This window comes from Balaenoptera physalus (genome assembly GCF_965194825.1).
Source record: "Balaenoptera physalus genome assembly, chromosome: 1".
Taxonomy (NCBI): Eukaryota; Metazoa; Chordata; class Mammalia; order Artiodactyla; family Balaenopteridae; genus Balaenoptera; species Balaenoptera physalus.
This window is the reverse complement of record NC_138882.1, coordinates 22,410,819-22,438,003: the sequence shown is the minus strand read 5'-3', so window position 1 is coordinate 22,438,003 and position 27,185 is coordinate 22,410,819. Positions and strand designations below refer to the sequence as shown.

The window sequence follows — 27,185 nt, the reverse complement described above, 5'->3', positions numbered from 1 at the left end:
TCATCAGATGCATCGTGTGTTCCTTCAGGGACACCCTAATGTGGTGACTCCAAGATGGAAAGCAGATCAGAGCCCCTCCCTCGGGGCTGCCGGGTAATATTGATCTTAAATTTCATCTGTCAGCACATCTCCAAGCAAGTCAACACCTTGCTCCATCAGGCCTGGAAATAAGCAAAGGCCCAGCCTTGTCATCATTTGCTTCCTTGGGTGGACACATTTATTGGCCTTCCGTGTTGTTACAGCAAAACAAAAGTGGAAAACGTTATGTGCCGTATAATGTTTATTGATTTTCCCTGAGCTGAAAGCAAGGTTTTGGACGTAGCCTTGGAAGCAGCTGTGATTTTGGCATGGAGGGTGCCAGGCGGCTTCCTGGAATCATTACCCAAACTTGGATCAGCCTGGGGCCAGCCGGTGGGGGCAGTGGCAGTTTAATTATCAGAAGCCAGCAGAACTCCTGAAGGCAGAGTTTTGGCTGGTTCTGTACGTGTACAGAGCAGCGCCCGTGCTCTTGGTTCCTGAGAGGGGCTCGGATATCGTGCTGCTGGCCTTGAGATGATGCCTTTGGACTTGAGACACAGACCTGCTGGCTTTCCCACCACCTCCCCGTGCTCTGCCAGGCCAGCTGAGGGCCAGATTCTGCATTAAGAGCGAGTCTTCTCTCCTTGTCACCGCTGAGCTCAGCTGCAAAGCTTCGTTGTGGTCTGGGGCGGCGCTTCTCAGACTGGACTGTGTGTGTGAGTCACCTGGGAATCTTGCTAAAATGAAGTTCCTGATTCAGTAGGACTCGGATGTGGCTTGAGATTATGCATTTCGAACAAGCTCCCGGCTGATCCCAAAGCTGATGGTCCATGGACAGCAGTGAAGGGCCTCGTGGAAGGTAAAGACTCTCACCAGAAACCGTGGCAACTTACTTCTCACGCTCGCTCCCCTGGATGTTGTAAGCCCTCCATCCCAGCAGGTGGAGAATGGAGGGAGATTCATCTCCCCAGCTCTCAAGTCTGACCACCTAGGAGAATCACCTGGGGAGCTTCAAAGACCTGGCCACACCCAAGACCCCACCCCAGACCACCCCAGGTGACGCTGATGTGCAGGGTCGAAGGACCACTGACTTAAGTCACTAAGATGCTCCTCAGATGGTAAGATGTTGGCATGGCGGGGAGGGTGGGTGCCTGTCACGGTAGCAGTGAACCGCAGGAAAGCGAGTGCTTTGCTGATCCACACTATAGAGCGTAGTAGACCCAATCCTGGGAGGAGGCTCCCCAAAATGTGTAGTGGCTCAAACAAAACAGAAGTTTATTTTCACGAGTGGAATTAGTGAGTGTGGGTCAGCTGGTGCCTCCTCTCCACCCAGTCGTTCAGGGGCCAGTGGAGCCTCTGCTGTGTTCAAGGTGCAGCTTCTAAGGTCCTCTTGGGAGGTTGTCTCATTCTAGAAGCTTGGAAGAATTCCGTGCATCGGGTCTGGAGGAGTACTTATCACTTCTGCTCACATTTCATTGACTAGAACTCAGAGGAACAAGGGACACTGGGCAATGCAGACAGCTCTGTGCCCAGAAGGAAGAGGGGAACGGGATTGTGGGAGCAGCCAGCAGCCTCCAGCACCAGCCCTGTGGGCTGGATCTGGGCACACAGACTAAAGAGCCAGCTTCTCCCTACACGAGGACCACCCAGGGGGCCGCATGAAGCTTTGGAAGACTAAGAATGGAAACACGCAATCCAAATACCTGGGCTCGTGGCTCAGAAGGATTAAAAAAATAATTAGAGGTGGTACTGTTTTACATTCTTCTGTCCCCCCCAAAATAATTTCTGTGAATGTTCACGAAGCACACAGACTATTTTTAAACCTTGTTTTCCTCTTCTGGACACAATGAAATATATAAATGGGCGAAGGGCTGTGATAAGTGATGTGTAATTCTCAGCTCTAAGCTCCTCCTCCCTGAGCAACGGCCTCACCTCATACTGCCTTCAGAGAGTGCGAACCTACAGATGGCAAGTCCCCCACGTCTCCATCACCCTGGCTTCGATCCACTCGTCCCTGTGTCCAGCTCTAGTTCTTCCCTCCGGCCTCCTCCTGCTCCTGTCAAAGGCCAGTCTGTCCGCCGATGTGCACAGGACCACAGCTCCTTTCACCTTCATAGTGACCTTGCATTCCTTCTCCCACCCAGCGTCACCAGCCTTGTCCTCCATGTTGGTCTGCTCCCGTAGAGGACATATAAACAAGGTCCAGGGCTCCTGGGGGGCGGGGGGTGGGCAGGATCCCCCGGGCCTCCAGCTGCCCCATTGGCTGCTTTCCTTCAGCAAACTTCTCTGAGTCTACATTTCCTACCCCGCCCACTCCTCAGCCCACACTGCCCCTCTTCCACTGGCCACTCACCACTCTTCTGAAATTGCTTGCCTCAAGGTCACCGGTGATTTCCAATCGTTCTCAGCTTGCTGGGAACTACTACTCCCCCCTGCTCAGAACAGTTTCCTGTCTCAGCTTCGTTGGTCCATCCCAGTCTGCTCGGCCAGTCTCTTTCACTCTTTCAACTGATTTCTCAACCTTTGGATGGGGACCCCTCCTCTCTTCTCTCTACCCTCTCTCCCTAGGTGAGTTCACCCGGTCTCATGGTTTTCAGTCTTATCTCTAGGCTCATGATTCCTGAGTTCTTTTTCTTTCTTTCTCTATTTTTTTTTTGTTTGTTTGTTTTGCTGCACCATGTGGCTTGCAGGATCTCAGTTCCCCGACCAGGGATTGAACCCGGGCTATGGCAGTGAAAGCCCAGAATCCTGACCACTAGGCAACCAGGGAACTCCCCGATGCCTGAGTTCTTTACTGACCCCAGGCACTTTCTCCTGCTGCCTGATTGATACTTGGATGACCATCTCACTGGCAGCCCAGACTCTCACTACCTCTACCTTCCCACAAAACAAACAAACGAAAACCTGACGTGGTGAATGGCATCACCATCTGCCTGGGTCCTAATGGCAGAAATCTGGGGGTCATCCTTGATTCTTCCCGTGGCCCCCAAATTCCATCTCTCAGCAAATCCTATTGTAGAAACAGATAGTTCTAAATAGGTCCCATCACTCTCCTCCTCACCGTGTCACTGCCGCTGTCCTGGTCCAAGCCACCATCCTCTCTCACCTGGTTGCGGCAGCGGCCACCTGACAGCCCCCCCACCTCCATCCCTGCTTCCGAGCCTCCACAGAGCAGCTAGAGCTTCCTCGTGAAAATGGGTCTATACCGGCTTTTCACAGTGTCCCTGACACTGTGGGTAAAATCCCAACTTCCGGCCACGGGGCCCACGGAGCTGCCTACACACTGCTCTGGCTGCCACTGCACCCTCCCGTGTGCAGCCCCTCCCCTCTCCGGTCACACACGGCCACCACCCCCTCCTCCCTTCATCCCTCCGGCTTGCCCTCACGTGCGTCGTCCCCTCTGCCCGGGATGTTCCTCCCCACGTGTCCCTTGACCACCTGTCCTAGATCAGGGCCCTTGCCCTTGGCTGCTCTGGCGTCTGGGGTATCCTCGGTTTCTCCAGCATGGGGTACACACAGCCGCTGTCCTCTGGCCCGTCTCCATCACAGGGGGCGTGAGGTGGTCTGGCCTTTTTAAAGCTTTTGCACCCCTGGTTCTCTAGTCCCCTGCCAGGGCCAGCTTACATTTTGGATCTTCTTGTGCCTAAAAGAACATCTGGCTGCCTTTGGTCCCAGGCACCTTCCAGGCCTCTCGGGAGGTGGGGGCAGGTCTCCCAGGCCACCTCCTGTGTGTGAGAGTTGATGGTGTTTTTCAACAGAAAGAGGAAAGGTCTCATCCAGACACATCAATATTCATTTGTTTACTTATTATCTGTCTTTAGTGAGCCCCAGGAGGGCGGGATCAATGCATTATCTAGTTTCAGTGGTGGTCCAAAAACTATGTGTTAAGTAAATGAATTAAGAAATGAGCAGGGCTTCCCTGGTGGCACAGTGGTTGGGAATCCGCCTGCTAATGCAGGGACACGGGTTCAAGCCCTGGTCCGGGAAGATCCCACATGCCGCTGAGCAACTAAGCCCGTGAGCCACAACTACTGAGCCTGCGCTCCAGAGCCCGCGAGCCACAACTACTGAAGCCCGCGTGCCTAGAGCCTGTGCTCCGCAGCAAGCGAAGCCACCGCAATGAGAAGCCTGCGCACTGCAACGAAGAGTAGCCCCCGCTCTCTGCAACTAGGGAAAGCCCGCGCGCAGCAGCAAAGACCCAACGCAGCCAAAAATTAATTAATTAATTTTTTAAAAAATGAAATGAGCAAAAGAATATAATCAGGAGGGACTCCCCTGGTGGACCAGTAGGTAAGACTGTGTGCTCCCAATGCAGGGGGCCCAGGTTCAATCCCCGGTCGGGGAACCAGATCCCACGTGCATGCCGCAACTAAGAGTCCGCATGCTGCAACTAAGACCTGGTGCAGCCAAAATAAGTAAATAAATTTATTTTTTTTTTTAAGTATAAGCAGGATACTTGAACAGAACGTGAAGAGGCTTTTCCTTCAGAAGGTCTGAAATGCAGCCTGTCCGAGTAAAATCGCTTCCCGTGTGTACGCCGAGGAGGCGGGTGCCCTAGTGCTGATAATGCAAAACAGGCAGAGGTGGTTGCAGAATCGTTTTTTTACACTTAGAAGTGCATCAGGCTTTCTTACCAGCTTCATTTCTGTCGTGGTCCGAACACGGGTTGGAAAAGAATTTCCAGACACAAGGCAGAATATAGAGAAGATAGAATTTATTAGAGGGGAGGGTCGCTGCCAGAACAGCTGGCCGACTTCCTAGTAGTCTGGGAGAGTCGAGCCCGAACGTGTGCTATTGATCAGTTTTTATAGCCAGAAAACAAAGGAATAGTCTGAGGTGAAAGTTTTGTTTACTGATCGGTCTAGGCACATATACCTTCCTTCTATAGGGTGGGAGTGGGACAGGCCAGATGCCTTTCCTTATTTGGGACAGGGTCCCGTTGCCCAGGTGGACTCAGGAATTTCGTAACCATTGCAACAGGGTGGGGAGGGCGAGTAAGAGTCCAGTAGCGGGTGTGACGCTGACACTTTTTCAGGCAGGGTCGTCCTTTTTCCTTGAAGCACCATTGTCCTTGGAGCACCACGCCTCAGATAACCCTAAACTGTTATTTTAAAATAAGCTTCCTGGGACTTCCCTGGTGGCGCAGTGGTTAAGAATCCACCTGCCAATGCAGGGGACACGGGTTCGAGCCCTGGTCTGGGAAGATCCCACATGCCGCTGAGCAGCTAAACCCGTGCACCACAACTACTGAGCCTGCGCTCTAGAGCCCGCGAGCCACAACTACTGAAGCCCACGTGCCACAACAAAGAGTAGCCCCCGCTCTCCACAACTAGAGAAAGCCCACGTGCAGCAACGAAGACCCAATGCAGCCATAAATATATAAATATATAATTTTTTAAAAAGAGAGTTATTAAAAAAAAATAAGCTTCCCAAATTTATAATTAACACTTTGATTGTCTGTTCCTTCCAAGTTTAAAGAACACTCCCGACCCTCTGCCCCTACCAGGATGCACGGGGTGGTTTTCCTTGCAGCAAAGTTAATGGCCGGCCAGGTGCAATCACTAGAAACACTGCAAAGTGTGAAGATAAATGTTTCCACGTAGGGGACAAATGCATCTCTATTAGCAACCGATTATGACAGTCTCGGAATCAAAGCCTCTACCGTGGGTGGTTTTTATCTGGCCTCTGAGAAAACCTGCCAGCGAGATGCTTCCAGATTCCCTCCAGGAATGTTTGGGGCCGGCCTGGTGCAATCCACGTATCCTGATTGTACAGCACGGGCACTCAGCAAGTTCAGGCACCAGTAATACTAAGCGCTGTTATTTATTAAGTGCCTACTGCGTTCCAGAGTTTTGTGTTACGTACGTTACATACACGTTCTAATCCTCGCAACAACCCTAGGAGTTAGGAATTGTTGCCCTGACTACACGGATGGGGAAGCTAAACCCCCGAGAAGTTAAACAAGCTGCCTAACAGCCGCCCCCAACTCAGCGGTATAGAGCTGGGATTTGAACATGAATTTGGGGCCCTCCATGCCCGTGCCTGGCGGCACACGCTGTACCACCCCCCTCCCTTGTCAAATGCAGGGTCCGGTCAGCCCAGGCCTTCCTTAGCACATCAGGGACCACCTGCCTCAGGGTTAAGGCAATGATTTGAACAGTCCTTTGTCCTCCAAGTGAGGAAAAATGCTGCTGAAAACTGTCAAGTGAAAAAAATTGCACAACGTGAGAGCTGTGAGTTAAGTTTTATTTGGGGCCAAATGAAGACTCTAGCCTGGGAGACAGGCTCTCAGATGGCTCTGGGGAACTGCTCCGGAGAGGTGGGAGGAGGACAGTATACATGTGATTTTGGTGACGGGGATACGTACAGTCAAGCTCACGTCTTGGCAGAAGGTTGCTGCTGGTCACAGGGAGATGTCTCCATTAATGGTTTTAGTGCTTTTCTAGATATCAGAAGATGCAAGAAATTGGGCTCATAAAATCTCTTGAAAATATCTAACCGTCTGAAGGCCTGTTCTGCCAGTTTGTTCCAGAGCACAGAGTGCCTCATTCCTGATCTCCGCCCTGAACTCCTTTCACGGGGTGTTGAAGGTCAGCGACTGCAGTGACTTAGTGACTTCATTCCTGTAGAACCAGGTGGAGAATGCCGATTTTTAGTCGGCATAACAAACTTGCATATATATATTTACAGGGCTTCTTCCGACCTCTCATGACGTTTTCTGGGCCTTGAAAATGCTCTGGTGATTCTCTCGTCCTGTGGGGACTGCTGGGGATTTGTCTGGAGGGCAGCTAGGAGGAGAGACCTGCTGCTCTGTATAACCCTTGACTGTGGAAAGGACCTACTCTCCCAGCAAAGGTCCAGCCCCCCGTGAGACGCTGCAGTGCTGGGGGCACTCATGGGAGGTGCAGAGGAGGGGGACCCCCCTGTGGCCACATGAGCCAGGAAGCCCTGGAGGCCACCAGAGTGGCAGATATTGCTGTCAGGCTGGCCGCACAGCGGACATCGAACCTCCCCTTCACTCTGGAAGGCAGGGCCTCCTTCAGCCCAGGAAGGTGGCTCTGAGAGCCCAGTGGCCTCCCTCACTGGGCCGGGAGCCGGACACTTCCTTCCCTGTGCTCTTCACAGAGGGGCCTTTGGGGAAGGAGGGGCCCTTGCTGCAAATCCCTGCTGGCATCCCAGGACCAGCTCAGTGCTGCTGGTACCTTTTCTCTCTCCCTCCTTCTCGTCCTTCCCGTTCCTCTCCTGCTGCCTTGATCACCGACTGGGGATGCTCATGGAACACCCTGGAGGGAGTGGATTTGGCAGGAGCCCCAGTTTGTGGAACTAGAAATGCATTGGGTGACGGGATTCTGTGGCCCTGGGCAGCTCTGTGGAGGGCATGCATCTGCTGGGACGGGAGATGCCCTGGGCTGGAGGAAAGCCAGAGCTCTGGTCCCGACTCTACACCAGTGTCTACCCGTGGGACCCGAGGCGCAGTCACCTGCCAGCCGCCATTCATGGAGAACACTCTGGGTCTGTGGACCTCAGACCCACTCCTGGACCTTCCCCTGCACCCCCCAACCCCGGTCAGCTGGCTCCCTGCTGGCTTTGTCCAGAGGGAGTGAGGGCAGGTGGAGAAGCTGGGGCATTTCCCACTGAGCCTCGCTGACCTGGGGCGTCTCCAGCAGTGCCTGGGTTTCCGCGGCCTCCATCTCCCACAGGATCACCTCCGTGGCTCCAACTTCCACGGGGGCCCGGCCACTAGGACACCTTCATCCCACCTGGCCAGGGGCAGTCGTGGCTTCCCGCTGCTGTGCATCTCAGCGGCCTCATTGTCCACATAGGTTTTTCCACCACCTGTGGAAGCAATTGCCTCATTACCACCCCTCTCTGTAGATGCCCGGTTCCTGGTCATCCCTGACTGCCCACTTACACCATGTCAGCTCGGAACTGAGGCCTGGCCAGCCTTCCCCAGAATAACCCTCAGATGCTCCCATTTTACAGATGAGGCCACTGAAGCTCGGAGATGAGAAGCCACTGGTTCAGGGTCACCTGGCTGGTGAGGAGCTGAGCCAGAACTCAGCCCGAGCTCCTACCCACTCCTCCGGCTGCTCCTGGAGAACTTGACCTCTCTGAGTTTCTGTTTCCCTGACTCTGAAAAGAGCCAGCAAGATCTGCCTCGTGGCATTGTTTGCAGGATGAGAGAGAGTGTCTGTAAAGAGCCTCTTGGCCCCAAGCCATGGGACACCCCCATCGGGTGGGCCCATCTTGCTGACCAGCCCCAGTGCCCGGCTTGCTGCCAGAAGAGAGCTCCCGACAAACATTCCAGCGGCCCGTGTGGGGCGGGTAGCTCCCTGCAGATGCGGCTGCGTGGGGAGAGCTCTGAGGCCTGCCTGTGCGTCTCCACTGCCCAGGGCTTGGGTACCCCTGGGAAGAGGCTCAAAAGTTAACCTTCTCCCTGTTTTGGTCAAAGCTCGTAGCGGTTTCCATAGGCGTGGGTTTGAAGCTGGCCTCGGTGGTCTGGGCTTTGATTGTTTCTTGAGGAATGTTTAAGGGCAGTTCTGAGTCCTCGTCCAGGAAAGAGGGCTCTCTGTGGGAATCAGTGAACAAGCCCGAAACTCCACGAAAACCATCTTTCTGGACCCAGAGACAGAACCGTTCTTACCTGACAACCCAGAGTTTGGGTTCAAGAGAGGCAACTGAAAACAACTTTTTCTTCCCCTAAAATCATAGACTATGAGGGTTAGGAAAAACCATAAAACATTATCAAGGGTAGAATAAACTTCCATTTTACAGAGGAGAAAATCAAGGCTTAAATTTGGTTAAGTGACCTCTGTAAGGTCACGTAGCATATTGGTGGCAAACCAGGCCCAGGCCCCAAGGCTCCTCCGTGCTGGTCAGGGCACCTATGACTGGGAAGCTGTGGCCTGGGCCTGCACGGAGCCAGCAGAAGAGCTGCATATACGTCATTGGCCAAACCCCAGGAGGGCACCTGTGGATCAGATCAGGCACGCCCAGGGATTTGGATGGTCCCAGATTACTCCCATAGCCACAGGAGCAGGCTCAGGATAGCTGTTCCTTTCAGCGAAGATTCTGTCCATAAATATCTCAGTTGTATTTACTAGGTTGTCTGGCACATAATAGCATGCATTATTAATAGAGCAGCTTAACACTGTCTATTAAGTAGGCATACTCTTTGCGATGTAAAACGAACCTCTCTTTTACGATGTACTTTATCATTATAAAGTGACACGTGTCAGCGACAAGTGCTCCGAATCTTATTGCAGGCTTCCGTCTGACCTCACGTGAAGGGACAGACGAAGGGACTGTCTCGGGGACAGCTAATCATCACTAGTCTGATGATTCATGTATCAGTGCATCTCTGAGGGATGTGTTCTCCGAGCTCAATCTCTGTTTTGAGGGTCCAGACAGGATAAGCATGTGGTTCTGAAACTCTTATTCTCCCCCACTGCCCAAGTCTGTCCGCTACCTCCCATGGTGAGTCACGGCGATTTCATCTGCCACCCGCGGCCATGTGAGCGCTACAACCACGGAACCGTGGTGGAGTTTTACTGCGATCCCGGCTACAGCCTCACCAGTGATTACAAGTACATCACCTGCCAGTACGGGGAGTGGTTTCCTTCCTATCAAGTCTACTGCATCAAGTCAGGTGAGCACGTCGAGGGCGTCCCTGGATGGTCCAGGTTCAGACTACTCACGGTGGCGGGTGGCTGTGTCCTGAGCGCAGTCCCTCCTCCCACACACCCTCCCCCCTCACACGCGGTGTTAGGGACTGGACATAGAAACTCATCTTTGTGGATACACGTGGCTGATACTTCCAAACCCTGTTCAGAGGGTCAGGAGTATTAACCCGCCCGTGCCCATGTTAAAATGCTGACCCTCTGAACGGGTCCCTAGACCCCTAGCGTCCATGGAAGGACCTGGCCTCTGTGCACTCTGTCTTCTCCCAGCCTTGTCCCCTTCCACTGACGAGGACACAGGCCCATGGGTGTGACCCAAGCGATGCATGACTCAGCGTTTCTCTTCCAGTCCAGGACGCATATCAGAACACAAATGATATGATTATGGGTAAAACCTGCTCTCACTTCTAAAAACGTAAGCCACGTGCAAGTGTCAGTGCTTCCTGCTTAGTAACAAATGCAAACCATCCTCACCCCTGGTCTCAGAGCACCCGGGTAGTGACCACACGACGGAGACTTGGGCGCCCGTGCACGTCCGCCCACCGTCTCCCGCCCACCCCGGTCCAGCCCGCTTGCCCCGGCTTTTTCCAGGTGTGGCCACAGACGCCTGCCCCAAGCAGGGGTGACGGCTGCCCCGGATGTAGCAAGGCGGGGGAAGCATTTGTTAACACAGCGCATCTGGAGGCCCACAAATGGTAACGCGAACCAGTGCGGGTGGAGTGCAGAGAAGTAAAGAAGGCAAATCCCTCAAATGAGCACACAGGAACCTCAGCGCCCGTCACGGCCCGCGAGCTTCACAGCTGCCTCGTCCTCTCTCCCGGCAGAGCCAGCGTGGCCCGGCACCCATGAGACCCTGCTGACCACGTGGAAGATCGTGGCGTTCACGGCCACCAGCGTGCTGCTGGCGCTGCTGCTCGTCATCCTGGCCAGGATGTTCCAGACCAAGTTCAAGGCCCACTTTCCCCCCAGGTCAGTGCAGCCACCTTGAGCAGCAAGGAGAAAGGATGGTCAGCCTTCATGAGTGCAGAGTTGAGCTTCGAAGGGGGAATAGGGGAGAAAGCAAAAACACTCGCCTGGGAGGTTTTCGGGTGTCTGGGGTCAGAACACGAAGCTGGAGACACACTCATTTCCCTCTTTCCACCCCCCCCCACCCGTGAGCCCCCCGTCTCCCTCCTTCCCTGGGTAAACATTCTCGAGGCAGGCATTGTAGGGGGTGCAGAGAAGGGGAGCACCGTCAGGGCTGCACACCCTGCACCTCCCACCCCCAAGGGTCCCCCCATTGCCCACTATGTGCCTGCAGCTCTAGACTTACGTACCTTGGAGCTTCCAGGCCACAGGGAGGATAAGAAATACACAGAAGTAATTAGGGATGAGGTCCAAGGTGCATGACCCAACAGAGGTGCAAAACCGGTGTGCAAAACCGTGGCAAGTCTCCGGAAGGAGAAAAGGCTCTGGATGGGGAGCCAGGACAGGGCTGGTGAGCTTCTGCCCCCAAGTAGGGTCTGAGCTTTCGGAGTGGGACCTGTGGGCGGGCGGGGGCGGGGGAGGGGGGTCTCCATCCTCCTCGGCTGCGCAGGTGAGCTTGGGTCCGTGTCTTCATCCTCCCTGTCGTCATCACCAGAGAGGAGCTTGTCAAAGTCCCTCAGAGGCGGTCTGGTCCTCTCAGTGCCCAGGGCAGCCTGTGGCCCTGCCCCTCCGACGCTGGCCCCTTGCCCGGAAGCAAGCACACCAGCGCCCTTCGGAACCAAGAGCCACCCAGCACTGCTGCTGGCAGATCACTGTTCCTGGAAGGAGAAGTCATTTAGAAAGCACAGGGATGGGCTTCCCTGGTGGCGCAGTGGCCGGGAATCCGCCTGCCGATTCAGGGGACGCGGGTTCGAGACCCGGTCCGGGAGGATCCCGCATGCTGCGGAGCGACTACACCCGTGCGCCCTAGAGCCCGTGCTCTGCAACGGGAGGGGCCACCACAATGAGAGGCCGGCGTGCCACAGCGGAGAGTAGCCCCGGCTCGCCGCAACTAGAGAAAACCCGCGCACAGCAGCGGAGACCCAACGCCGCCAAAAATAAATAAATAAATATATTTTAAAAAGCACAGGGATAAGTTTGTGAATGTGAGAAGGAAGTCAGGGCACCGAACATCATAGGATGCTAACCAGGGCTCCCAAGGGAATCAAGTATCTCCTTGGATTCCTGTGCCCATGTCAGAGTCTTCTCATTTGGGGACCTCATGCTTGAGAAAAGGGCATTTGTTTCTGCCCACAGGGACGAACTGGCCCCCAGGGTCGTGTGTACCACGCCCCTGGCAAAGAGTGTGTTGCTTAGTGGGGGAGGCGGCTCCCAGGACTCACCGCTTCCCACTCCGCCCTCCGCCCTCCAGGAAACTCACTCGCGTCTCTCACACTCCCAGCCAGGCGCGGGGACGGGAAGCAGGCGGGGCTGCTGGAGAAAGCACCTGCCCACCTTTTCCCCTCAACCTCCCGCCCCCAGGACGGCCTCATCCCACGTAGCAATGCCCCCGCCTGGCAGCAGGAGCCCCACAACCTGCAAGCACCCCACTCTCCCAGCCGTGAAAGTGTGCTAGGTCAGGGGTGGGTGTGCACCTGCCTCCACGCCAGGCCCAGAGTGTGTGGACACCATCCTGGGGCCATAGCCAAGCTCCAGCTGAGGTGACAGAATCTTCTTTCCTCTCCAACCTGCCATCCGCTCTCTCTATCTTCACCGTTATTATTTATGAGTCAAGGGACCATGTTCTATCATTGAGCAATTTAGATTATCTAAAGAAGGCCTAAGGGTTATAAGGAGAAATCTGAACCACATATTGTGATTTATAGTACACTGGAGTACTTGAACGTGGCCTGTAGAGCTATTTTTCTACATAGGCTTGGGAACAAAATTTCCAGAATAGAGACTAAATATTAAGATGTTTTAAAAATGGTCCCTAGGGAATTCCCTGGCGGTCCAGTGGTTAGGACTTGGAGCTCCTGCTGCCAGGGACCCAGGTTCGATCCCTGGTTGGGGAACTAAGATCCCACAAGCCGTGCAGCACAGCCAAAAGAATTAAATAAATAAATAATAAAAATGGTCCCTAAAACTCACTTGATTTTTTTTAAAAATCCCTCGAGTATTTATTTCCATCTTAGGTTACTCTCTAGTTGTGTGGAAACGTTGATCTCAGCTGTGCAAATAGATGATAAGGTTCTCAGGAGCAGGTCCAGGAAGGACGTTTTTACTCTAGGTCCCAGAGGCGTAGACGCCGAAGAGATGCTGATGACAGCCGTGGGGCTGGGACCAGGGGGGAGAAGCTGCCACTGTGGGAGCTTTTGTTGGGGGAGAATGGAGAACAGAGGCATCCATCGGGTCGCCCTGACCCAGACAGCTTGCTGGTGAAAGGGACAGTGAGAGGTAGGGAGGCCTAAGTGAGAAAGGAGGCCAGTGTGAGACCCTGGAGGCCAGGGAGGAGGGGAGCTCGGCCGGTTCCAGACCCACTCACGAGGGCTGTGGAAGGGGAGAGAAGCTGGATTTGGACCAAACTCTTCCTTTCCTCCTGGCTCCTGCCTTTTGGGGGTCATGGGCCTTGCAACCTCCCCCATCTCTGAGTGGCCTTAAGGATGGTGGAGCAAGGAGCGCCCCCCACCAGAATCTCTAAGCAAGATGCTCCAAAACGCCAGTGGCCCCGAGCGTCAGAGAGAGGCGGCCTGACGCTTCCTCCACCTCAAACACCAGCGTCCAGACATCTCAGTCCTCAGATTTTGGAGCCCCTGCCGCTGGCGTGCAGGGGTTCAGGGTCTACACCACCGCCCCCCCCCCCTCTCCAGCTGGGTTGTCTTCTCCTCCTGATATTTTACCTTCTGGCCACATCACTCAGCACCAGTTCCCAGCCGAGGAAATAAGGAACCAAGTTCCACCGGCCACTTACTGGCCACCCCGGTTCCTCCAGGGACCAGGAGCAGAGAGTGGTCACGGAGCTCGCGCTTTGGCATCAGACCCGCGGTGCGGAAGGTGCAAGGGACCGGAGGCCAAGGGCAAGGCCAGAACCACGTGTGTGTCAGCGTAAGGGAACCCCCGCTCCGGGCAGCACGGACGGAGCTTAGGTTCAGGTGGCTGCTGGGTCGGGGGGCGGCCGTGAGATGGTGTTCAGAGTTCCTTTTTTTTCTGTTGTTGTTTTTCTGTCTTGACTAGAAATGAGTGATTTTTATACCATAGCAGAAAACAAACACGAAGCATACGAAGCACAGGGGTAACTGAAAGGGGCACTTAGGGTCCACGGTTTCCCAAGCTTTTAACGGTACTGTTCCGTTTCCAACAGGCTTCCTCAGGGACGCTGCAGGGGCACATTGGGATGCTCGGTTGGCATGGGCCACATAGTCCCCTGTTCTCAGGTTTATGACCATAAGGCCGAGCCCAGAGGTCCAATGGGGGGAAGAAGGAAGTATGAGGAGATACTGGAGCCCAGAGGCAGCAGGAGGCCAGGAGGGAAGCAGGAGAAGAAAACCTCTCTTGTCCAGAGTGTGGCCCTGGTGGACGCACCGTCTGCCGGAGGGGACCGGGCAGGGAGGCTGGATCTCCTGCACCACCTCCTCCCAGGGCTCCGCAGCCCCCAGGACCCCAGCTGCAGTGGGGGGCACTGTGGCCTCGTTCCCGGGGTGACCTGTCACCTGACAGATTAGCACCACTTTCCTCTCCACAGGGGGCCTCCCAGGAGTTCCAGCAGCGACCCCGACTTCGTGGTGGTAGACGGCGTGCCCGTCATGCTCCCGTCCTATGACGAGGCTGTGAGTGGCGGCTTGAGTGCCTTAGGCCCAGGGTACCTGGCCTCCGTGGGCCAGGGCTGCCCCTTACCCGTGGACGACCAGAGCCCCCCAGCATACCCCGGCTCAGGGGACACGGACACGGGCCCGGGGGAGTCAGGAACCCGTGACAGCGTCTCAGGCTCTTCGGAGCTGCTCCAGAGTTTGTATTCACCTCCCACGTGCCAAGGGGGCACCCGCCCCGCTTCCGACAACCCTGACACAGCTCCCAGCACGGCGGGGGAGGTGGCATCCACCAGCCCAGGCATTGACATTGCAGATGGTAAGCATTTGCCCCGAGGCCCGGGCCACCCTTGCACAGCCCCACCCTGCTCCCAGCTCAGGGCCAAATCAGTGCTACCGTCTCACTCAGCTTAAATTGCATCTTGCTCTCTCTGCATGTAGAGGCCGTGGGCAAGGCCAATTATTGGAAGAAATGATCATCTCACAAGTGATGAGCCCATTAACTGGAGGCATAAAAGAGCACCAAGCCATCCAAAGTAGAAAGGCCACAGTGGGTTTTCATAGCATCCGTATGATCCAGGATGCTTTTCTTCTTTCTCCCTTAATTAGGCAGGACTTCTGAAAGTGGTGCTTGGGATCAAGGTAACACACACGTGCTAAAAGGGAAGACCCAGATGCGGGCACGAGGGCCCAGCCCTGGAGAAGCTCTAGGTACATACAAGTTATGTTTATCAGGGGTGAAGTAAAAGATGTGTATGTGCCTACTGCAAGGAAAGGCAGATTGCAGCTCATGGCAAAATAGTAAAAATGCATCAGACTAATTAGGGCTGTGTTTCCCGGGGCAAGGGGGCACCAGCACCACTTTACAAATGAGAGCGCTAATTCCAGCTTATATTGACAGTAAGTAGCAGTAACCACATGGAAACAGGGGTCTCCTGGTTCCTCATAGAGTTCCTTTTCTCCAGTACCACCCTGCCTCTCTGTACTTGAACTTGTAACCTTTTGGTTTGTATGACCATTAGGGTGCATGGTTGAAGCCTAACGGTTTATTTTTTATGAGCTGAGTATGAGATTTTCCAGCAAATAATGTTGTACAGAGGAGTTGGTTTATTTGCTTGTTGACTGATACGTGGAACTTAGCATTTTCTTCTTCTCACGGATTTGTAGGAACCGTAGACATTTTACTAAAGCTCACGATTCCAGATCTTTGCGGTGTCTTCCGGTGTATTAGTATAATAACCGTCTCTTCTTTTACAGAGATCCCTCTAATGGGAGAAGATCCATGACTGGAAAAAGTCCCGGTGATTCTGCTGCCCCTTTGGGGATGGGCACCTTGTACTTCGGAGTGAGGCCTCTGGAGGACAGAGCTTGGGGGGGTGGAGGAAGTTTTCTAATTTATCAGCATGGGGACGGTGACTCCATCATACGTCTCGGACTCAACAGTGAGGCTGACACAAAGGGCAGTGGCAGTGCTTTTAAATGAAACTTGAGGATTTGCCAAGACCAGTGAGGAACAAAAAGGATGGGGGGGAGACCCTGTGCGGTCCTGGAAGAAGGTGTTAAGTGCATCTTGTGCTGCGGAACATGGGACAGACGGTTCCACGCATATCCCACCAAATCCCACATCCCGCTGACTTATGAGTACTACCCGCCTCCTCTGAAAGCATGTCACATTATGTAAATCGCTTCTAAAATCTGCTTCAGACTGTCTCTGGACGCCAAATTAGGATGGATCAGCCTCTGCCGGAAGTCTGTGTTGAGCTGCTGGAAGAGCGGCAGAGCGCCCCCTGCAGGCTCCCCAGGGAAGATTCTGGTGTGTCCCTTGGGCTGGACAACTCTGATCAAGGCAAGACTAAAGCGGGATGTGGCGGTTCCACTGAGAAAGGAAAGGAAAGACTCGGCTTTCTGGAAATTTCTTCAAAAAGTAGAGCTCCCGTCCTCCGTGCTGTCCTTCGGTGAAATATCATCAGTATTTGTATTCACGGTCTAGCACACGGATCCATGGCGTTGGCTAAATCTTGTGACTTTACACATGGTCACAGTGTGTTCAAATAGCATCTCATGGTGGGGAAGTAGCCAAGGTAATGTTTTGTTTCGGCATCTTTAAAAGATCCCACTTGACAATTTTTCTGAGTCGTGAGCCCGTCTCCAGTTAACTAATAGGGTTGTTGCCCCCGCTGCCAAACTCAGACCGATTTAATTTTCCAAAACAGAAATTGTATCTGAAACTATATTCCTCCTCCTCCAAATAAAATATGAGGTTGGATTCTTTTTCCCCCCTTTTATTTTGTCCTGCGAAGTCCGCAGTCTCCGAAGACAGACAACTCTCCGCTCCTGCTTCCCAGGCGTCCGGCTGTCCCACCCACCTGTCCGTCCAGCACTCGCACCGTGCTCTCCCGGGGCCCACTGGGTGTCGTTCCTAAGAAAATGATTGATAAAAACATTTCCCGAGTCTTGAAGTGTCTCTTCCAATACATGTTGATCTGTGGAGCTGATTCCGTTTCTCCTCTGGGTTTTAGACAAATACAATCGAAACTCTGATTCATGAAATTGCTATGCTGATAGAGCGGTGAGAGCTGGAAGCTTGATCAAATCCAGTTTTTTCTCGACACGGACTGATTAAAAATTAAAAAGAAAATGACACTTTGAAGCGTGGCTTCAATAGCGGAGTGGGTTTGGGTGGGCAGGGAGGGGCAGTGGCAGTGATCCCAGGGGATGGAGACAGCGGAGGACCAGGACCAGAGGCTGAAGGAGGGAGGGAACAGGAAAGGGCGTGCCCGGCCCGGTGCCCTGGGCTGCGGGGCCACCAGCAGCAACAGCTGAGCGAGTGGGTAAAGGTGTTTGGTAATTGTGACATTGTTTAGTGCCGGAAGCTGGTTTTCATGGTGTTTATGCTTAAACTCCATCTGGCCAGCTCAAAGACAGACGGCATAGGTGGCTGGGTGGGACCGGGGTCCGGAGTTCACTGTGGGCAGCCCACACCCTCCTGCCCCCTGCCGCCAGCAGCCTTCCCGGGGTCCCTGTCGGGCAGGTCTCAGCTCTTCTCCATGCCACGCCTGTCCTCCCCTCACTCCCTCTAAATGGAGAGCGTGTCTCAGAGACTACCAGGTAAGTGCCTCATTTCCCACCAAAGAAGCCTGCGAGGCTGTCTCTGGGGCCTGGCCTCGCCTCCTTCCAGAAAATGCTCTCCCAAAGTAGAGAGCAGCAGCATGCAGCTCGTGAGCCGAGCACAGCCCCCCACACCTGGGAGACAGGTAGCACAGGTGCAACGTACATCCAGGTGTTAGTGTCAGCGTTGTTCTAAGCACAGAGGCTGGTAGGAAGGAAACGCCTGCTCAGTGACAGAGTCAGACGATGTCCAACCGAATTACCTGGATTCTCCCCTCAGTCCCTTCAGTGCGTGGCCACATCAGAGTCGCAGTCACAAATACTGTTTGCCATGATTTTGTTTTTTTCATTATAGTGAGCTTCTGTGGCAGGAAAACATCCTCATGCTATCCCAAGCATGTCATGCTTCTGGCTCTTCTCGTGTAAAAGTCCTGGAGGCCCTCTGGGTATAAACAGAATCATTCTCACCCTGCCCCAGGAATTAGTAGGTATGAGAACACACCGGGCTGTATTGTGAATTGGTGCCCAGAGCGGTGGTGTGGGAGAGAGCCAGCCCCGCCTGAAGTGCTTTCTGCTTTGGGAGAGGGAGGCATCTCCAGGGCAGCGGTCAGGAGCATGCTGAGAACCGAGGCGCTCCAAGGCGTCAGCCTGAGGTGTTCACACAAGTGCCTGTTAGAAAGAACTGCAGGGCAGCAGCGGCCCTCCATCATATGCACGCCAGGCGGAAGTCACAGGATGTCTTCACACTTCACTTCCATGCAGCTTGTTTTAATTGCAAGCTTGTGATTGGCTGGTGTGGGCTCCTTAGAGCCTCTTCCACTTAATTACACCCATCCCAGCAGCTGGCACATGGACAGGACTGCCTCCTATTCCTGCAGAAGTGTTTTGCCCCCGGGCACACAGCAGACCTGGACAGTTGGGAGTGACATGCAGAGGCTCACAGGCCACAGCCTGCCGGGCCTGGAGGCCTCTCCTGCTCCTTTGCTCCCTCCCTCCACACCTGGCTATGCTAGGCGGCCCTCCTCCCAGGACATCTGGGTCCCAAGGCAACCCCTGCAGAGCGGTGCGGCATCCCGGGAGAGCACTGGCTTTGGAACGGGCCATCACCTGCTTCAAAATCTGCCTCTGCCACTAACTGGCTGTGCACTTGGACGAGTCCTTGCCCCCCACCCCAGACCTCAATTTCTTCATGCAGAAACTAGAGATGGTTTACCTCTGCCTTCCCCGCTGGGCTGTAGGGAGGATGACAGCTAATGTAAGTCACAGCGCCCAGTAGGCATCTGACAAATGGCCGCTGCTCTCCACTTGTTCCCACTGTGAGAGAGGGTGTCACGTGGGTGATTACTCAGTGCAGCTCTAGGCACCGTTGACCTGCCTTGGTCCCCACCACCCTCCAAAGTGTTTGTAGACAAAGCTCACTTGGGCTGCCCCAGCAGGCGGGCTGAGATGTGCCATCCTATTCCCCCAGACCCTCTTGCCAGGAGCACCTCCCTGGCTTCTACAAGCCAAGCTTTCCACGCAGAGGGAAGTTGTCAATCCGTTGGACAGTTGCCTTCCCTCCCAGCATAGCCCTCTCTTGAGTGCTGCAGAAGGTTCTGCTCAGGGAGGGCAGGACAACCTCAGAAATTCCTCCAAGGACTCTGAAGGACTCAGATCACCTCCACAGGCAGCCCTGTAGATTAACACTACCGGGCTCCCCTAATTTTATTGTCTATTTTGGATTTAAAGCATAAAAGTTAATGCCCATGCATTTCCAAGGTGATAAAGAAAGAAGTCCAAGGGAAAGATGCGTGCTCTAGCAGGCAGAACAGGGCTCTGGGGAGAAGCAGTTACCTGTCAGGGAGGGCGGATGCTGAGCACGATCGCACTGAAACCGTAAAACTTAACACAGAGCGTGCAGTGTCACGGGGGCCAGGTTTAACTGCTGTGGCGGGCAGTGTACCGTCTCCACACTGGGCTGGAAAATCAATCCCTGGGTACCTGCGGTGCACAGTGTTAAGTGGCCAGAGAAGGGCCCAGCTACCTGAGTAGGAGCCAAACCTGCCCTGTTTAGTGCCTCATCCACGTGTTCAGAGCCTGCGGGAACTCTGGTCCCTGGTCCTCCAAGACGCCGGGATAAAGAAACCCGAACACGAGCAGATGCTTTAAGAGCTTGGGGCAAGGGGGATGGGGTGGAGCCTGAGGGAAGGAGATTGATATTGTCTTCTTGGAGCCCATAAGAATATTTATAGACCCTGTTCAGTCAATAAATATTTATTAAGCACCCGCTATGGGTTAGGCCAGGTCTGCGCTCTCCGGTCCAGTGGAAATAAGGACTGGGAAACCGGCAGATACAAACCCAGAGCTCCGAAGCGAAGGACGCTGGACCCAGGCCTGGGCTCTCAGGGGCTGCCCGCGGGCACAGCAGCCCAGCTGGGAGCAGGCTGAATGGGGTGTTCGGGGAAGCGGGGAGAGGAGCACAGGCCTGCGGGGAGGTAGAGGAGGGCTGGGGGGTGGGAAATGGGAGAGTAGTTCTGTGCTTCGGGGCCTGGAGGGGGGTTGTGGGGAGGGACTGGAGACGTAACTCAGGACCAGACCCTGGCAGCCTGGTGCCATGTTAAGGAGGCAGGTGGTTCCCTTCGGGGAATGGGAAGTCAGAGAAGGTGTGAAGCAGGGAAGTGCTGGGGTGAGATGGGGGTAGATGAGCAGGTCTGAGACTTTGAGCAGGTCCTGCTCCATTTTGTGGAGCACGCCTAGGAGTCCCGGCCATCTGAACCCAGCTGAGGCCGCCACCGGGTCTTGGGCGGAGGGTGGGGGCGGGGAGGGAACCCTCCAGGCCTCCGGTTCCTCAGCGGTACAGTGAGAGGGTAGAACAGATGGTCTCGGAGCTCTTTCAGCTCTGACAGGGTGAAATTCTCTTTCCTGGCTTTTTAAAAAAATCCAGAGTCAAACATCCCCCATCCCCCATCCCCATCCCCAAGATCTCTCTTCGCAGCGCCCACTGCCGCCCTTCCCCCCACCTACAATGTCCCCACACTCCTCCCACCTACTCCTCCCACTGAGCACCTGGGGCTCAGGAGCAGCCCCCGCCCAACATCCCCTTGGTGGAGGGATCTACCCTCTAGAAAACCTGCAGCCACCTCAATCGGGATGGGGATGGGGAAGACAAGAGACACAGGCAATTCTGGCCACCTGGGGCGGTTACCTGGACCCTTGGCCAGAAGCCGACGCAAACAGGGCCCCTCACGGAGTCCATTTCACTCTGATGACCGGAAGCAACTAAAAGCCCAAACAAATCTACTGGATTGAGTTTGCCCACAAATTCTTTATAATTGTGTAGCATTGTCCACGCTATGAAGCACGCTCACCTACTGTGTACCTTCGGGGTTGGGGGATGGGAAGGAAGCAGACATGCGCCGGGTTCCCGTTGGCTGTGCCTCTTTTATCAGTACATTCATCACTGGGAGTGAGAAGGCTGTCCTTCCCCATAGTTCTCATGTTCCTGTGACTTCACGGTAACACATCGGCAGTATTTCCTGGTTACGCTGCAGGTGTGGACACAGAGACCCGTGCTTTTTTTTTTTTTTAATAGACTTTGTTTTTCAGAGCTGTCGTAGTTTATAGAAAAGTTGAGCAGAAAGTACAGAGTTCTCATCAGATCCCCCCTCTCTCAGTGCAATTTGATACGCTTGCTACTACTTTTTTTTTTTTTGGCGGTGCCACGAGGCATATGCAGGATCTTAGTTCCCCGACCAGGGATCGAACCCGTGCCTCCTGCCGTGGAAGCACAGAGTCTTAACCACTGGACTGCCAGGGAAGTCCCCACCTGCTACAATTGATGAGCCAATATTGATACGTTAATATTAACTAAACTCTATAGTTTACATCAGGGTTCACTCTCGGTGTCATCCATTCTCTGGATTTGGACAAATGTACAATGTCATGTATCCGCCATGACAGTATCATATACAGTAGTTTCACTGCCCTGAGCATCCCCCGTGCTCCACCTATTCATCCTTCCCTCCCCTTGAGCCCCTGGCAGCCACTGAGCTTTTTCACTGTCTACATAGTTTTGCCTTTTCCAGAATGTCGCATAGTTGGAATCATACAGTATGTAGCCTTAGCCGACTGGCTTCTTTCACTTAGAAATATGCAAGTAAGGCTCCTCCATGTCTTTTAGATCTCTGTGCTTTTAAAAGGACAACAAGGAAGGCAGCCAATTTTCACAACTGGAAACTTCAAAGACTTCATAGGCTTCTTGGCTCATGGGCTGGAGAAGAGTGTGAGAAGCCAGGGAGTCTATTACCAGGTCCCCTCCCCGGGCCACCCAAGGACTCGGGAAAGAACATTCTGCAGCTTCCCTCAAGACCACATTCTGGGGTTTGACAAACTTCTTCCTTATGTCATCCCCTCCATTTGGCCTTTAACTGAGATTGGGCCACACACGCCCTGTAAACTTTTGCTAACCCTCAGACTCCAGGGCCCTAGGACTTCCACCTTTCCTCCACACTTTCTAACTCTTTCCACCCCTCAGTTCTCAAGTCCTTCCCACCCCCTCATCGACTTTAACAGAGAGCCCGTGAAGCATCACTGAGCTGCATGCTGAGGGCCCCTAAATGGATGAGATGACACCTACGCCCAGGAAATGATAGACCAGCTGGAGGTGTGGCCTGGCAAGTACATGGAGGGGCCACCAGCCCTGCCTGGGAGGCAGAGAAGGTTTCCCAGAGCCAGGGATGGGAGCTCAGATGGTCATCGTCTCGTGCACGCAATAGCTGCTCTTCCCCAATGTAGGTGACAATCTCAGTCTAAAGGGACACAGTCTCAGGGGTTTGCTAGCCATGACCTTTCTCTGTTTCAATTTCCCCAAGTGTAAAACATGGAAAATAATAGGACCTAATTCACAGGCGTGTTGGGAGGAACTAACAAGTTAATCTGTGTACAGTGATTCGAGCCATGCCTGGCCTGGAACACCCACTCAAAGGTTGTGTCACCCAGACAGTGCCCCAGACGTGGAGTTAAATCTGCCTGCTCGGTGGTGTTGGCTTTCTCCACAAGCAGGTCACGGTGACATTTTCCTCTTTGATTCTTGAACCGTCTCCACTTTCCTCCTGAGACTCCCTCTGTGCTCATCGTGGCTAAGGGGACCCCTTAGGGCTCAAGTCTTCAACCCACCAGAAAGCAGCCCGCCCTGGCATCATCCAGCTCACTTTCCAAAAGTGTCCTCACCAAGGTCAGGAGAAATGGGAGCAGACACTCGATGGACAGCCATCTACAAGTTCCCCTCCACCACGCCCCAGACCAGCAGAAGGGCAAAGCCATAAAGAGGAATGAAGTCCGTCTGGTATAACCTGTTTTTTGTTAACTTAGGATATCACAGTGATTTTTATGCACCACCACTTCCGTATCCAAGGGCTGACAAGCCATCTATTTTGTAACTGAACCAGATGCTTTTCTCCTATCGACACTGAATTCACAAGTCCCTCGGTCCCAGCCCCACCTTCTCTAGTTTGGCCAAACACTGTCCCAGATGGGCCTTTCCAGCCTCAGGGGCGCTCCAGCCTCTGCAGTGCCACACGGGCCCCGAACGTTGGTTTTGCTGTATCAGCTCGGGGTTTTCTGGGTGCCTGGAGTGGGCACTGGGCAGTGCTGTCTGCTGCTTAAACTCCTGGGCATTGAAACCCAACAGACCTGGGTTTACATTTCAGCTCTCTCACTTACAGAAGCAAAGTCAGGCAAGATTTTGACACCCAAGCCTCACATCTGTCACCTGTAAAGTGAGGCCACTAATAGCACCTACCTTGTAGTTTGTTGAAAGGATTAAATACCATGATGACATAGATTGCTTAGAACAACGCCTGGCACAAAGTAAACACTCAAAAACGGTAGCTGCTCTCAATACTCTCTTGTTTCTGCTGCTGCCCTGTGAAGCAATCAAAACCCTGCAAAAAATCAGCCCTGCACCATCCATCGGGCAGTAGTGTGTCCCTGCCGTTCCTGTCCTTAGCCCGACCCCTACCCCAAACGTCCATGCTTCAGGTCAGGCCACACTCCTCTGGCACCCATGGTCCCTGCTCTTCCCCATCCAGGGCTCACCGAGGTTGGGCTCCCCAGTGGTCCCTTGTCATAATTACTACTGTGAGGGCTGCCAGCACCGGAGGGACTTCACTGTGGAATTTCAGGCCATGAGACCAGGCTCTCTTGACCCTGAACTTACTGAAATCTGGTGTCCTAACAAAAACAGGGTAAAGAAAATCCACTTTGATTGCATGCTCAGGCACTGAGGTGTAATTGCACTTAACCCTCAAATAACCCTCAGGTGTCACACTGTGTCTCTAACATGGTGGTGATTTCCCTCCCCCCCGCCCAGGGGACATTTGTCTGGAGATGTAGGGTTTGCTCTAGCCCTTTAATGAATATGTAACTTCGCTGAGAAGGATATACTCAGACCCATCTGTTTCCTTGTGGGAAAACCAGCTGTGGAGGTTCCTTAAGAGGGTCTTGAACATTAACTACCCTACTTTTCTCTGAAAAAGTCTCTGTACGGCAGCATTTCCCTAAGTTGAGGATGCTAATAGATGTTAGGTGAAAGAGGTGTTCTAAGGTCAACTTTGGGGAAAGTTCTCTTAAGCAAATCGTTAGGTATCCTTACTGAAGGGCATCACAGAGTCTTTATTATGGAAATGGTAAAATGGTCTCACAGGACCCTGGTGTCACAGAGCATCCCCAGGACCCCTCTGGGAAATGCCAACCCGGGATCAGTGGGATTCAGAGGGCAACTGAGCCCACACCTCACAGCCCCGAACTCATAGAGGCCTTGCTGGTCCCAACACATTCTCGTCCGGGCGTCTAGAAGGCCATGGTGGACCCGGATGCGGTGGGTGCCCTGCCCCGGCTGAGCTCACGTGCCATCCCAGCAGGGTCCCAGGACTGCCATCCAGCTCCACCTCTAAAGGCCGACACCCACCTATTTCTGGGGCGCCTCACCAAGACTACACACACTTTGGTCCCAGGAAGAATAAGACACTGCTCAGCCTCCCATTCAGAGACCGCCGTGACCCAGGCCTCATGGCCACCCTGCCCCAACCCAGGACTGGACCAGCAGAGGCCAAGATTGCTGGGTGTTGAGGTGGGCAAGGATGTGGCCGAGCTGAAGCAGCTGCTGGGGGGACGCCTGGGGGCGAGGACATGGGCCAGGGCTCCCGACGGGTCTGCCAGCACCAGGAGCTGGCTCACCGGGGCAGCCCACGTGGAGGACGGTTAGATGCGGCATCACCAACACCCAGCAGGGAAGCCAGAAGAAACGCGTTTTTAAACTACCGACAATAAAAACAAATTGACATCGACCATGATTACAGGAAAGACAGAGTTATCTTTTTATTGTCTCTATAGAAAATGACTATACCAATTATTGTCCTATGAGGAGGAGATCAAAGAACATACAGCCAAAACGTGTAGGATGAAAGTATTATAGATGAGTGACAGCAACAATCAATACTAATGATTTATAAAATATTTTGTTATCTTTGCCTCGATTTTTGTGTTGAAAGCTTTTTGAAATGTGTAATTTGCTGTGATTTCTCATTCTAAATAAATATTCATTTTTGTATTAACATCATATTTGTAGTTTTGCTTTCTTTTTCTTAAAGAGGGCCGAAAGATTCTGGGCTCCCCCTGCCTAAGCCTCGTTGAGAGGTAGCAGGGGGTCAGGGTGACCCCTTGGATCCCTTCTAGCTCTGTCATTTTATCCATCTCCATAAGACCCAGGACTGTAAACCTCTGATGATAAGGTGATAATAAGGACTAATAATTGTAGAGCTGTCGGGTTTTCGCAGTACCCTCATGTCAATTATCTCATTAAATTCTCCCAGCAACTCTGGGGTATGTAGGTAAATCATTCCATAGGCCTAAATAATAATTTACTTTTAAAAGCCTACAAAAACCAATGCTCTTTTAAACTAAGCATTTTCCCATGTCCTAAACTGTCCCTCTGGCCTTTGCTGTACCCGTGCCACCCTCCTCAACATGGCCAGCCCTTGGAACACTCCAGTCTGAAGGAGAAGCACCGGGTAAATGCAATCAGACACTGCGTGCTAGGAGGGGGGACGAAAAGTGGGCTCAAGGAGTCTGGAACTGGGACCCTGAACCTGATACAAACTGCAGAAGCATCATGACCATGTTGAGGAGGGTGGCGTCATCCCTGGGGCAGCGGGGAGCCATGGGAGGGTTTTAACAAGCAGCTCTGAGGTCTGGGGAGACCCGTCCAGCCGCAGGGTGGCAGGAAAAGACTGGAGAACAGACAGGCTGTTCGGATGGACGCACAGACTTGCTGGGGAAGGAGGAGGGAGGGACCAAGTGTATCTGCTGGTGTCTGGCTTAAGCAAGTGGGTGGTGGGGTCGGTCACGGTGATGGGGAGACACAGGTCTGAGGTGGAAGAAGATGAGGTGACTCCGCCATGTGGAGTTTGAGGAGCTGCAGGCCTTGGAAGCAGAGATTCAAGATGGGCAATGGGCCAGCGATGCAGCAGCAAGGTGGGCCTGGAGATGGAGATTTGGAGTCATGGGCATGGGACTTCCAGCCAGGAGAAGGGCAAGATGACCTGGAGAATTCACAAGGCGGGAGATGAGCAGGAGGCCAGGCAGCCCCTGAGGAGCAGCGTCCAACCAAGGGACTGGGAAGGGGTCCCAGCAAAACATCAGCAAGCAAAGCATGTTCAAAGAAGGTGAGCGTGACGAATGAGTGAAGTTTGGGAATTACTGGAGCAGAGAGATGAACACCGGGGTCCTTCCAGGCACCAGCACTCCACTCCCTGCAATTCCCATGAAAGGACCATTTGCTGCCCACAGAAGGGAGCCCCTTAGCCCTTGGTGCACGGCAGCAAAGCCCAGGGGCTGGCGGTAGGGGCATCAAAGTGCAGAAGCCACAAAGGAAAGACTGAAGACTCTCACTGTATCTGATGCTGTGGGTCATTTCTGTGTATTTTCTATAATTACGACATAAATTGTGCCTGCCGGCACTGCTTCCCCGGTATCGTGACCAGCCTCTCACAACTCTACTATTCGGGTGGGAATAAGGGTCCCCCATGGCCAGCTGTGCCGGCTTCTCTAGATGCCCTCCAGCCCCCTGAGGGCACTGGGCCCCTCGGCCCCTGCTTCACCAGGAAAGTCCTCAGCCCAACGTCACGCCATGTCCTTTGGGAGGCAGCTGGAGCCTCACATTCTGGAAGCCTTCCTAGACCAGCCCCGTCTACCCACTGGCTGACCACTTCCTCTTAGGCGCCCCCTACCTTGACACCTTGCAGCCTCCCACCTGCGTCTTCAGGTCAGCACCGGCCCTGGGGGCTCAGCACAGCACAGGTGCAGGGACTTTTCTCAGATGTTCTCAGATCCTAAAAAAAAAAAAAAAATGATACAAATGAACTTATTTGCAATACAGAAACAGACTCACAGACTTGGAAAATGAACTTATGGTTACCAGCGGGGAAGGGTGAGGGTGAGGGATAGTTAGGGAGTTTGGGACTGACATGTACACGCTGCTATATATAAAATAGATTACCAACAAGGACCTAATGTACAGCACAGGGAACTCTGCTCAACATTCTGTAATAACCTAAATGGGAAAAGAATTTGAAAAGGAATAGATACATGT

General features: G+C 53.6%; 2 protein-coding genes across 7 annotated transcripts in view; one reads left to right on the top strand and one right to left on the bottom strand.

Annotated features, from left to right (window-relative positions):
* SUSD4 (sushi domain containing 4) overlaps positions 1–16,937 on the top strand; it is a 137,663-nt gene extending 120,726 nt beyond the window's left edge. For 4 of the 5 annotated variants that reach the window (XM_082427131.1, XM_082427134.1, XM_082427130.1 and 1 more), the window contains 4 exons: positions 9,476–9,667; positions 10,523–10,667; positions 14,386–14,768; positions 15,707–15,874. In XM_082427131.1, the coding sequence (XP_082283257.1) occupies positions 9,476–9,667; positions 10,523–10,667; positions 14,386–14,768; positions 15,707–15,735 (749 nt within the window). In that variant the 3' untranslated portion in view covers positions 15,736–15,874. Of the gene's footprint in view, positions 1–9,475; positions 9,668–10,522; positions 10,668–14,385; positions 14,769–15,706 lie in introns of all 5 variants that reach the window. The other variant, XM_082427133.1, reaches the window with a different exon arrangement.
* A 269-nt stretch (positions 16,938–17,206) lies between these two features.
* On the bottom strand, positions 17,207–26,473 carry LOC309644215 (uncharacterized protein). Of its 2 annotated transcripts, XM_082427856.1 has the most exons (3): positions 20,905–26,473; positions 20,742–20,815; positions 17,207–20,458 (listed from the first exon to the last, which is right to left on the bottom strand). In XM_082427856.1, the coding sequence occupies exons 1-3, from the start codon at positions 21,032–21,034 to the stop codon at positions 19,832–19,834; spliced, it is 831 nt and encodes a 276-aa protein (XP_082283982.1). In that variant the 5' UTR covers positions 21,035–26,473; the 3' UTR covers positions 17,207–19,831. The 2 variants fall into 2 exon arrangements, 1 of the variants encoding a protein (XP_082283982.1); XR_014254295.1 differs by having other exon boundaries at positions 17,207–20,462; positions 20,742–26,473.
* Positions 26,474–27,185: the final 712 nt, after the last annotated feature.